The sequence below is a fragment of the Heterodontus francisci genome, chromosome 2, assembly GCF_036365525.1.
Source record: "Heterodontus francisci isolate sHetFra1 chromosome 2, sHetFra1.hap1, whole genome shotgun sequence".
In the NCBI taxonomy this organism is placed as follows: Eukaryota; Metazoa; Chordata; class Chondrichthyes; order Heterodontiformes; family Heterodontidae; genus Heterodontus; species Heterodontus francisci.
The window spans coordinates 171,853,951-171,866,903 of record NC_090372.1 but is presented as its reverse complement, the minus strand read 5'-3'; the positions used below and the strand labels follow the sequence as shown (position 1 = coordinate 171,866,903).

General features: G+C 41.4%; 1 protein-coding gene across 12 annotated transcripts in view; it reads right to left on the bottom strand.

The window, feature by feature from the left end:
- The window catches only part of si:ch211-285f17.1 (sickle tail protein), an 815,052-nt gene that overhangs the window by 151,229 nt on the left and 650,870 nt on the right, over positions 1-12,953 (bottom strand). For all 12 annotated transcript variants that reach the window (XM_068013806.1, XM_068013809.1, XM_068013831.1 and 9 more), the window contains one exon: positions 1,257-2,074. In XM_068013806.1, coding sequence (XP_067869907.1) covers positions 1,257-2,074 — 818 coding nt within the window. The remainder of the gene's footprint in view (positions 1-1,256; positions 2,075-12,953) is intronic.

The window sequence follows — 12,953 nt, the reverse complement described above, 5'->3', positions numbered from 1 at the left end:
GATGTGCAGTTCTCAATTTCAAAGTAATTATACACCTGAAAGAGTTTTACTGCACCTTGTAATTTAGGTAAAGGTTCTTGGCATTGATTCACTTCTTCTGATCTGGGAGATGAAGGTGCAATGTTGCTGCTAAATAATCTGGTGGTGATCACAGAGATAGCACATAATAGAGAGCAACATTTGCCACATAATCCACAATAAAGGACTCCAAGTGTGGTCTAACCAAGGTTCTTTACAAGCTTAACATAGCTTCTCTGCTTTTCAGTTCTATTCCTCTAGAAATAAACCCCAGTGCATCGTTGTTTCCATTTTATAGCATGTTAACCTGTGATGCTTTTTTAAAAAAATGATTGGTGAATCTGTATCTCTAGATCCCTTTTCTCCTATACCCATTTAGACAATCCTATTCTAAGGATTATATGACCTCCTTATTCTTCCTACTAAAATGTATCACCTCACACTTGTCGATATTGAAATGTATTTACATTTACCCATTCTGCAAGTTTATTAACATGGTCTTGTATTTTGTTGCACGTCTTCCCCAGTTTTGATTATGTTCTCCCCCCACAAATTTGGCGTTATTTGCAAATTTTGAAATTATACTTCTGATTCACGAGTCCAAATCATTTATGTAAACGGTGGGCAACAGTGGTCACAGCACTGATCCTTGTGAAACACCACATCCCACCTTTTGCCAGTCTGAATACCCTTAACCCCAATTTTCCGTTTTGTATCCAGCTCGCTATCCATTCTTCTACTTGGCCCCAACGCCATAAGCTCTGACCTTTGCCATGAGTCTACTATGTTGTACCAAGTCTATGACATCTACTACATTACCATCATTTACTCCTTCTGTTAATTCTGAATTCAATAAGGTTGGTCAAATGTGGATTTCCCTTTGAAATCCATGATGGCTATTCTTTATTCAAAGACATAACAGAAAAATATTTGGAAACCAAAAATATAAAGATTCTAGTATCTTTCCTTCCACGACAAAAAATGAGCTACTGTGGGTTGTACTACAAATGTTGCTGAAGTAGTTATTTTGAGTACAAAATTCGAGCCACTGTAAATATTTTAGCAAGTTATTAACAAATTCACCAGGACTTAGCTGCACTAAAAGCCAATGAACTGAACTGGTTTCATTAATTCACTATTAGGCACTTGAGCTAAAACTTATCAAATTTACCTATAAAAAGCAGTCATCACCTTGAACTGTTCATGTCCATTTCCAACCACTTTTCAGTCCCCCTTACCTGGTTTCTGGGTCATTAGGTGTTCCAGGTGTGCCACTGTATCCCGACATTTGTTTGTCAGCTGAAAACGGGACTACTTCAGAAATGGAAGGCGAGGAAGCAGCACTGCGTGACTTCATTACTGTGGTTTCCATAGCCATACATGTCCCAGAATCCTTCCTGTGGGAGCTACGTACAGAAGAGGATCTGTCAAGTTGAACGGGATGACCCGTGTGAGTACTCTGTCCATGAATATCTATTAAACGCATATCACTTATCTTCTGAGGAGAAGGCGGTGGTGTTTTGGAACCAACTGATGGTATATAGCCATCAGAATATTTTCTGGGCTTTATTCTGTATAGTGACTGCTCCATCATGTCAGTCTGCACATTGGTGTTTGGGTATGCATTGCCAGACCTCAGTGAAGGACGGTGGTACAGGATATGGTCTGGCATGTCCCCAGGAATTCCAGTGCTGGATGAAGCAATACTCATTCGTCCATCATGATACATGTAAGGATCTGCGTACAGACCTTCATTTCTGAAGAGGGCAATATTTTTACCACTCAAGTCCTCATCAGGTTTTACGTCTCTTCTCTCCAAGATGGCACTTGGGCTGGGGGATATGGACCTTGATGGTGGCATACTGGACAGTCTGTCTCTGGGGACAGTGGCACTGCCCGGCATAGGTATGGTTCTTCCTCCATTATATGGAATCCTGGATGGAGAAGGTGGCATTGATTGAGTTATTGGTGGTGAACTTGGTGGCCCATGTGGAAGAGGACCATGATGGCGAAAGGATGGAGGGGCTTCTTTTGTATGAACCATCTCCCTCTGCATCTGAAAAAGAAAGTGATTAAAAGCAAGGTTTAGCTTGAAGTAATAAGGCCTTTTCCATTGCATCGGTGAAGACTTGCATTCAAATAAAAGCATTGATGTGCTGTGTGTCACACAGCTACCTTTGTGCCATACAATAAGAATGGATGCAGATTCCAATCCTGCTCATGGAAGCACTGTGGAGAGGATGTGACATTTCACACTGTAAGGGCAGCAGTAACTAGGTGAGAAAATTAAAGCAGAGCACAGCATCTGGGTATTGCCTTTTCCCAGAGCCCTCTCCATCAAGTGTGACAGACAATTAATCGAACTGCAACATCCAGAGAGACACTAACCCCCAGTATGAGCAACGTTTGCACCTCCCACAATGTTCCACCCCCTGCCGGGTGGTCATTCACCCTCGACCCTCCCTACTACAGCCAGACCCAAGCTCCCCTCCACACTGCTGGTGGGCCCAAAGAACTTCGCTAATGCTGACGCAACCCAGGTCATCTAACCTCCTGTGTCCCCAATTTCTTTGCACTTGACCTTACCCACCACCCCAACTCCCATGCCCACTGCTGCCAAACCTTAGGATTTCCCCCACCCCAAAGTAACAGCCACATCTTAAAAATCCACCAGTAAACCAAATCTCAGATCCTGCCCCAGAGCTACCAAACTCCAGATTCACTCCCCAATGCCAACAAAATCCAGCAGTTTTTGCACAACTGCTACCAAAGCCCAGAAATCTATCTGTAATCTGTTAACTAATACCTGCAGTCTTCTATTGTACTGTGACTTGCAAAAAACAAAAGGGATGGAAAGTAAATACTTATTGGGTAGAAAATAATATGGGCTACATTTTTGGCTATTTATAGCCAATGGGTGGGAACTTAATCCATAATAACAAAGGGAACATTTACAATTTTCACTGAAAAATTCAGAACTGCATAACGGGATTGCCAAAACACTGGCAAAGACCCCAGAATCATTAGAACTGAATTTAACCTATTCAGAAATAGCACATCAGTGACCCTAATGATGCAATCTGTGGTATAACAGCTTTCTGGTATGAACTAGCATATCCTCCGATTCACTGAGTAACACCAAAAGAAATTCAGTAATTCCAAGAAGGGTTTAATTCACACTGCGCATCAATTACACTCCGGTATCACAGCTATATTATGCAAGTTTGTACACAACACTTAACTATAGGCTTATTAACATTTACTCCACCTCAATTCAAATTTCTTCTTAGACAAGTAGACAGGAAAGTTTAAGGACGATGCATTCATAGAAAATGTTTTAGCAAAAGGAAGGTGCATCCTAAGATGTACCAATCAGATCAAGAATGCTTTTTCAAATTTTCTTAACAAACTTACTTGGGGCAAAGGTGGGTAAACTACAGGCTCAAATGACATTTTCTAACAAAATTATAATAAAAATTACATATTTCATTATACAATTGCCAGCTGGATCAGAATGCCTACATTCATGTTTTTACTTAGTGGCAGTGTCTCAGCAGCTCAAACATCTTTGTTTGCAACTACTATTTTTATGAATTCTGTAAAATATACCAATCCTCGTGATGGGTGTATCTGGGGCAATGCTGCATTTATTAGCAATCCCTACTTGCCCTAGGTTGATAGTGGATAGGCCTTCTCTATGAACCACAGCTCCCACAAACATGTCCCTTCTGCTATTCGCAATAGGCAAGGTACAGGCCGTACCCAACCAGCCCATGCTTGCAAGGCTCAAAACACAGTGTCCAACATTAGATGTGATTCCGTGATTGGACAACATTTGTTAAATAATCCTCGGAGTGCTAAGAATTACCCTGACAACCAACTTAAGAATTACGCTGACAACCAATTTAAGAATGTCAGTAGGGCTCGCAGTGTAGCGCATTTGCGCATGCTGGAAGCTACATATATTAATACACAGGGCCCTGTTCTTTGCAGACAGAAAGAATATGTACAAACATTGCGCCTGTTTCAGCTGAACAAAATAAGTGATAGCCATTCGCTGGTTTATTCCTCAGGGCAATGCCTTGACCAGAGTCAAGCTAGTTTAAATTTCAAACTAAGCTTGGCAGTTAACTATCAGTCACCATAAACGGGTGCATTCTCTATGGCAATGCCTCTACTAGAGTTCACTTGCCAACCAATCAGCACTTTCTTCTCATGCAGCATAAGTTGTCATTTTCCCTTCCATTGGTTATTCTTTCAGATTGTCTTGATGAGTGCAAGACGAAAAGCTTCGACAACATGTCTCTATTTTCAGCAATACTCAAATTATGTTGGACTGAGAATTGAGGATAGGGGAGGGTGTTTACACCAAACAGGCTTTTTAAGTTTATGCATTCAAATTATAAATAATTACAGCCTACAGAAAATGTATCTTTTTCTTAGTTTAGATGTTGAATTGTGCTTTCGTTTAAGCTTTGGTAGTATTTGAATCTGCCTTAAATTATTTCAAAACAAGCCAGAGCAGCATTTGAGTAGAAGTTTCATATCAAAACTACTTCCGACTTCTTTTTAAACTTGAGCGTTTAGTGCAGACACAAATGCAGATGAATGAAGCACTTGTGTTTCCTTCTGTTTATCTGTGGAATTCCAAAACAATTATTTACATAAAAGTTTTAATTATACAGCTGCACTATTTCACTGCAACAAACTCCAACATCTTCAAAGAACAGAAGGCAGAAGAAAAATTTACTATGCCTTCAAACATAGAAGAGGTTTTAGAGGCATCCTGCATTTTCAATAGCTGACCGCTCAAGTTCAAAAAGGTATGTGCAAATACAAACTGAACCAAACATGCATATACATTTGAAAATTGTAGTGTCTCCTCTCGAGCCTATTACCAGGGAGACAACAATAACCAACCTTGTACAAGTCTGTATGGCTTTAGCTGGCCACTAAATCTTCTTTGCACACATATTGAAACCGAGTATTGCTGAAAATAGAGACATTTTGTCGAAGCTTTTCGTTTTGCACTCATCAGGAAAATTCGCAAGATGATTGCAAGACGAAAAGCTTTGACAAAGTGTCTATTTTCAGCAATACTCAAGTTCTGTATTACCACCAAGCAACTACACGTATTGCAATGTTAAATAACAAAAATACAATAGACAGAGAAATTATCACAACTGCTCATTAATATTGGTATTTTACCCAACATAATTACATCAAATAGAAAACCTGTGGGATCTAGGCAATTACATTTTCATTTTGGAAGCACAGTTTAGTCAACCTTAATTGCACTACAAAGACTTGTAAACATGTTAAATGACAGTTGAATTTGATGGGAATCACAGTTCATCATCACATTTATTTTAATTGGTATAATCAGTCCAGGAAACTTCTTTAAATGGCCCATTAATTGGTCTCTATAAATGTCAAGATTCATTTGCACAGAAGAAAAGACACCAAGGAAATGCAACCCAAAGGCATGGGCAGTCTGATGCACCAGCACCTGTCACCACGTTGACACTTGCCTTTATAGAAAGTTGCAAATGCCTGCTAGCGATTTCGTGGATGGATTGGGCACCAAGTTAAAGTAACGGGCACCTCAAGTAATTTAGTGGGCAAAATCTGCTCTCTACCAGTCTGTCAGGTCTTTAAATGGGTTATTGGAGTTATATTAGAAGCTTATGTACAACACAACTTTGAGTCACAGCTGGACAAAAAAAATACATTTTGCAGTAGTATGTAGATTGCTACAATTGCTGTGTAGTACGAAGTATGTATATCCATTAGAGCGGACACAGACAACTTCCCAAACAAGCTTAGGTCACATGAAATCATATGTGAAGTTAAAGGCAGTGTCTATCACGGGTTTATAAGCTATTTTCATCAAATAATTCGAGTCTGCTGTAAGCCTCATCTTGTGATCATGCACCTTGCTGTGCAGAATTATTTTTTTTCTTGCAGAACACATTTCCTGTGGAATAAAGGATTACTCAAGCTGAGAGACAAGATCATTTTTACACCCAGATGAGCTAACCAGATTAATTTAAAATCAACAGTTCGAGTAGAGTTTCATGCCAGTGTCTTATCCTCAGTGGGGGCGGGATGGGGGGGGAACCTTTGTAACAGTTTTACAGACTGAACACAACCATCTGCACAATTATGTGAGGAGAGCATGCGGTATTGTTCAGGATTGCCCTAGCAAAAACAAGAGAGACAGACTTGCATTAATAGAGCACTTTACATGACCTCAGAACATCACAAAGCACACTACAGCCAATGAAGTACTCTGAACTGTTATAATGCAGTCAATTTGCACACAGCTAGCTCCCAGAAACAACGTGATAATGACCAGATTTTTTTTTTAGTCATGTTGTTTGAGGGCTAAATATTTACCAGGTCACTGGGAACTGCTCCCTTGCACTAATTTGCAATTGGGGCATGAAAACATTTACGTCTAACTGAGCGCACAGCCAGGGCCTTGGTTTAATGGCTCATCCGAAAGACAGCACCTCTGACTGTACAGCACTCCCTCACTAATGCACTGGAATGTCACCTTAGATTTTTGTGCAAGACAGGGGAGCACGGCAGGAGCGGAGGTTTAAAAAGCGCGCCAAAAGCCCAGAGTTGGAGACCAGAACCAGAGTGAGAGGGAGGAGCAGGAAACAAAAAAAATTGAAAAGTGATATCAAAGTGACGTCACAATCAACAGAGAGAGCAGGGAAACAGAGAGCCGCCGGGGTGAGTATACAGGTGAGCTTTTAACTTAATTCAAATCAAACATAGCATAATACTTGATCGATTTATTAGTATGTAAACTAAAAACTAAAGCGAAATTTATAATTTATAATAGCGTGAGAGACCAGTAGTGAGTGTATGAGTTCAAATTAGGACAACTTAATACATAAGCTGTATTAAGTATTATTAGTGTTTATCAGTATTGGCAAAGCTTTATCATTGGTAACGTCGACAAGACTCACGGAGCGCAGATTAAAAGCGCAGTGAGGAGATTCAAGTTTGGTGAGTGGCGAGTTCGGTGAAGGGGGCAGAGGTGCTCCATTTTTCCATTTCTTTTTGTACTCTTTTAACCCTCCAGTATTTGGTTCTTGCTTCGGAGCAGTGGAAGGAGCTGTTTGGTGAGTACCTGGTAAGCTGTGACATCACAGGATTGATTTGGGAAGAAGCTACCTGTTTGGTGAGTATCTGGTAGGATTGGAATGAACCTTAATCACTTAACGTTTAAAATAGTAAAGGAACGAGTGGTAAGCTCAGTAAAATATTTTTTAAAAAGGAAAATAAAATAAATAATTGAATAAAATAATTAATTAGTTAATTAAAACACATTAAGGATGGCAGGACAAGTGATGTGTCATGGCTGCAGCAAGTGGGAGCTCCTGGATACCAGTGAGATCCAGTGAAAACACGTCTGCAGTAAGTGTTTGCGGCTTGAAGAGCTTCGGCTCAGAGTCATTGAATAGATACATTTCAACAGGAAAGAAAAATTCCAAGGGTGCAACCCACCATCAGTGGTTAACTAAAACAGTTAAAGATAGAATCAAACTTAAAGAAAAATCCTATATTTATGCAAAGATCAGAGGCAGGTCAGAAGATTGGACAGAATATAAAAAACAGCAAAGAATGACTAAAAGATTGATAAGGAAGGTAAAATTAGAGTATGAGAGAATACTAGCTAGAAATATAAAGACAGATAGTAAGAGTTTCTATATTTAAAAAAGAACTAACAAAGTGAGCATTGGTCCTATAGAAAGTGAGTCTGCAGAATTAATAATGGATAATAAGGAGATGGTAGATGAATTGAACAGATATTTTGCATCGGTCTTCACTATTGAGGATACAAGTAACATCCCAGTATTAGCTGTAAGTCAAGAAATAGAAGGGAGGGAGGAACTCAAGAAAATTACAATCACCAGGGAAGTGGTACTGAACAAATTGTTGGAGTTGCGGGCTGACAAGTCTCCGGGTCCTGATGGACTTCATCCTAGGGTGTTACAAGAAGTGGCTAGTGAGACAGTTGATGCTTTAGTTTAATTTTCCAAAATTCCCTACATTCGGGGAAGGTTCTGTTAGATTACTCAAAAATGGAGGGAGACAGAAAGCAGGAAACTACAGGCCAGTTAGCTTAACACCTGTCTTAGGGAAAATGTTAGAAGTGATTATTAAAGATGTTATAGCAGGGCATTTAGAAAAATTCAAGGTAATCAGGCAGAGTCAACGTGATTTTATGAAAGGGAAATGGCGGCGCAGTGGTTAGCACCGCAGTCTCACAGCGCCAGGGACCCGGGTTCGATTTTGGGTACTGCCTGTGAGGAGTTTGCAAGTTCTCCCTGTGACTGCATGGGTTTTCGCCGGGTGCTCCGGTTTCCTCCCACAGCCAAAGACTTGCAGGTGATAGCTAAATTGGCCGTTGTAAATTGCCCCCAGTGTAGGTAGATGGTAGGGAATATGGGATTACTGTAGGGTTAGTATAAATGGGTGGTTGTTGGTCGGCACAGACTCGGTGGGCCGAAGGGCCTGTTTCAGTGCTGTATCTCTAAATAAAATAAATAATTTTAAAATCATCCCAATCCGCAGGCTTGCTACTCTTTTTGGCAACATTGAATACCTCTTCCTTTGATCTATCTCTAATATCTTGTTAGCCACAATTGGATCACTTGGTGGGTTTTTCTGCCTGAAAGGTATGTATATTTGTCACAAATTATGCATTAAGTCTTTAAATGCTAGCCACTACTTTTTTAAATCTAGTTTCGCAATCTACGTTTGTCAACTGACCCCATACCTATGTAGTATACTTTTTTTTTTTAAAGATTTAAGACCTTAGTTTTGGACTTAACTAAATCAATTTCAAACAATATAAAATTCTCTCATATTCTGATCACTTTTTCCTAGAGGTCCCCTTCACTACAAGATAATTAATTAACCATTTCTAATTGCACTATACTAGATCCAAAACAGCCTGTTTCCTAGTTGGCTCCTCTAAATACTGATATAGAAAACCATCTTGTATACATTCCATGAACAATAACTCTACACTATTACTGCAAATCTGCTTTGTCCAGTCTAAATGAAAATTAAATTCATCTGTGATTACTGTATTACTCTTATTAAATACGCCTCCAATTTCCTGCTTTGTACTCTGCCTTAAACTACAACTATTGCCACCAGTGTTTTCTGCCCCTTGTTTCTTATGTCATGACCAAGGCAGGAGTAATGCACTGTTAATTCAGTCCCACTACTCCACAGGTCACAGAACATTTTCCACCTACCAAAGAATAACAAAATTAGACACTCTATTTGTCCCCCAGAATAACATTAACTATTTATTAGAAAAGAAATAATAAGTCTTAACTACTAATGAGATAAATCTATATATATGAAGAACTCCAATTCCTTGACCATCATGCGTGCACACACACATTGAAAAAAAAATGGTTAACCTAGGAAAAGGATTTTTGATTTACAGTTGTTTCTTAGGAAAGAAAAAACAAAATGATTGAGTTTATCATGTTCTGGCAGGATGTTTTCAGTACGGTGAGGTGACCCAGAGCCAAATAGTTGGATGCCACTCAAAGTCTCACCAGGCGAGGTTGATGAATAGTCTGAGATGGGTAGGCATTCAAGGCAATTTGTCTGCAGCAGGCGTCACATAGCTCTTTCAACAGGGGTGCAGCAACTGGTCTGCTTGGGTTTTGAAGCAGCAGTCCAGCTTGAGATTTCAGGATCTCCCATATCACAGGTGCCACTCTTGAGGGAGGGATTCTTCAAAGACTGGAGGCAACAGGAATCTGCTACCTCTGACACAGGGGTTTCTTCTCTGAAAAGCAGTCTTCCTCGACAGAGAGAAGTAATTCTATTTTCCTGGGTCTTTTTTCTCTCTCCAGGCAGATAACAGCCACATTTCAAATGCAGGATTTCTTTTCAAGAGATGCAAGTCTTCCTTTACAGAGAGTGGTCTTTTTCTCCAGTCTCCATGCAGGTCACAGTCATATTTCAACCGCCTGCTCCTTTTCCAACTCACTCGCCTTTCCACAATCCAAAAGTGAAACTAACTGCAACAATCCAGTCACCTGACAGTCATAAATCATGACCTGTCATTCCACTGCTGAGTTGCTTGGAAACAAGTGCCTTGCAGTCTGTGTATTTCATTCAGGTCAAACCCACCAAGTTCAGCAATCAATGGCTACAGAGAAAAATCCTTTCCTCAGTTTTTAAAAACACACAGAATTCTAAGAACAAACAAAGAACAAAGAACAGTACAGCACAGGAACAGGCCATTCGGCCCTCCAAGCCTGCGCCGATCTTGATGCCTGCCGAAACTAACACCTTCTGCACTTCCGGGGCCCATATCCCTCTATTCCCTTCCTATTCATATATTTGTCAAGATGTCTCTTGAACGTCGATATCGTATCTGCTTCCACCACCTCCCCTGGCAGCAAGTTCCAGGCACTCACCACCTTCTGTGTAAAAAACTTGCCTCGCACATCCCCTCGAAACTTTGCCCCTTGCACCTTAAACCTATGTCCCCTAGTAACTGACTCTTCCACCCTGGGAAAAAGCTTCTGACTATCCACTCTGTCCATGCCGCTCATAACTTTGTAAACCTCTATCATGTCGCCCCTCCATCTCCGTCGTTCCAGTGAAAACAATCCGAGTTTTTCCAACCTCTCCTCATAGCTAATGCCCTCCAGACCAGGCAACATCCTGGTAAACCTCCTCTGTACCCTCTCCAAAGCCTCCATGTCCTTCTGGTAGTGTGGCGACCAGAATTGCACGCAATATTCTAAGTGTGGCCTAACTAAGGTTCTGTACAGCTGCAACATGACTTGCCAATTTTCATACTCTATGCCCCGACCGATGAAGGCAAGCATGCCGTATGCCTTCTTGACTACCTTATCCACCTGTGTTGCCACTTTCAGTGACCTGTGGACCTGTACGCCCAGATCTCTCTGCCTGTCAATACTCCTAAGGGTTCTGCCATTTACTGTATACGTCCCACCTGCATTAGACCTTCCAAAATGCATTACCTCACATTTGTCCGGATTAAACTCCATCTGCCATTTCTCCGCCCAAGCCTCCAACCGATCTATATCCTGCTGTATCCTCTGACAATCCTCATCATTATCCGCAACTCCACCAACCTTTGTGTCGTCCACAAACTTACTAATCAGACCAGCTACATTTTCCTCCAAATCATTTATATATACTACAAACAGCAAAGGTCCCAGCACTGATCCCTGCGGAACACCACTAGTTACATCCCTCCATTCAGAAAAACACCCATCCACTGTTACCCTCTGTCTTCTGTGACTGAGCTAGTTCTGTATCCATCTTGCCAGCTCACCTCTGATCCCATGTGACTTCACCTTTTGCACCAGTCTGCCATGCGGGACCTTGTCAAAGGCTTTACTAAAGTCCATATAGACAATATCCACCGCCCTTCCCTCATCAAACATCTTCGTCACTTCCTCAAAAAACTCAATCAAATTAGTAAGACACGACCTCCCTTTCACAAAACCATAATAAGTTCGTTTGTTTCCAAATGGGAGTAAATCCTGTCCCGAATAATCCTCTCTAATAGTTTCCCTACCACTGACATAAGACTCACCGGCCTATAATTTCCTGGATTATCCTTGCCACCCTTCTTAAACAAAGGACCAACATTGGCTATTCTCCAGTCCCCTGGGACCTCACCTGTAGCCAATGAGGATGCAAAGATTTCTGTCAAGGCCCCAGCAATTTCTTCCCTTGCCTCCCTCAGTATTCTAGGGTAGATCCCATCAGGCCCTGGGGACTTATCTACCTTAATGCTTTGCAAGACACCCAACACCTTCCCCTTTTTGATAATGAGATGACTGAGACGATCTGCACTCCCTTCCCTAGGCTCATCATCCACCAAGTCCCTCTCCTTGGTGAATACTGATGCAAAGTACTCATTTAGCACCTCACCCATTTCCTCTGGCTCCACGCATAGATTCCCATCTCTGTCCTTGAGTGGGCCAACCCTTTCCCTGGTTCCCCTCTTGCTCTTTATATATGTATAAAAAGCCTTGAGATTTTCCTTAATCCTGTTTGCCAATGACTTTTCATGACCCCTTTTAGCCCTCCTAATTCCTTGCTTAAGTTCCTTCCTACTGTCTTTATATTCCTCAAGTGCTTCATCTGTTCCTAGCCTTCCAGCCCTTACAAATGATTCTTTTTTCTTTTTGACTAGGCTCACAATATCCCGTGTTATCCAAGCTTCCCGAAACTAGCCAAACTTGTCTTTCTTCCTCACAGGAACATGCTGGTCCTGGATTCTAATCAGCTGACTTTTGAAAGACTCCCACATGTCAGATGTTGATTTACCCTCAAACAGTCGCCCCCAATCTAAATTCTTCAGTTCCTGCCTAATATTGTTATAATTAGCCTTCCCCCAATTTAGCACCTTCACCCGAGGACTACTCTTATCCTTATCCACAAGTACCTTAAAACTTATGGAATTATGGTCACTGCTCCCGAAATGCTCTCCCACTGAAACTGCGACCACCTGGCCGGGCTCATTCCCCAATACCAGGTCCAGTACGGCCCCATCCCTAGTTGGACTATCTACATAATGTTTCAAGAAGCCCTCCTGGATGCTCCTCACAAATTCTGCCCCATCCAAGCCCCTAGCACTAAGTGAGTCCCAGTCAATATTGGGGAAGTTAAAATCACCCACCACTACAACCCTGTTACCTTTACATCTTTCCAAAATCTGTCTACATACCTGCTCCTCTACCTCCCGCTGGCTGTTCGGAGGCCTGCAGTAAACCCCCAACATTGTGACTGCACCCTTCCTATTCCTGAGCTCCACCCATATTGCCTTGCTGCATGACCCCTCTGAGGTGTCCTCCCGCAGTACAGCTGTGATATTCTCCTTAACCAGTAATGCAACT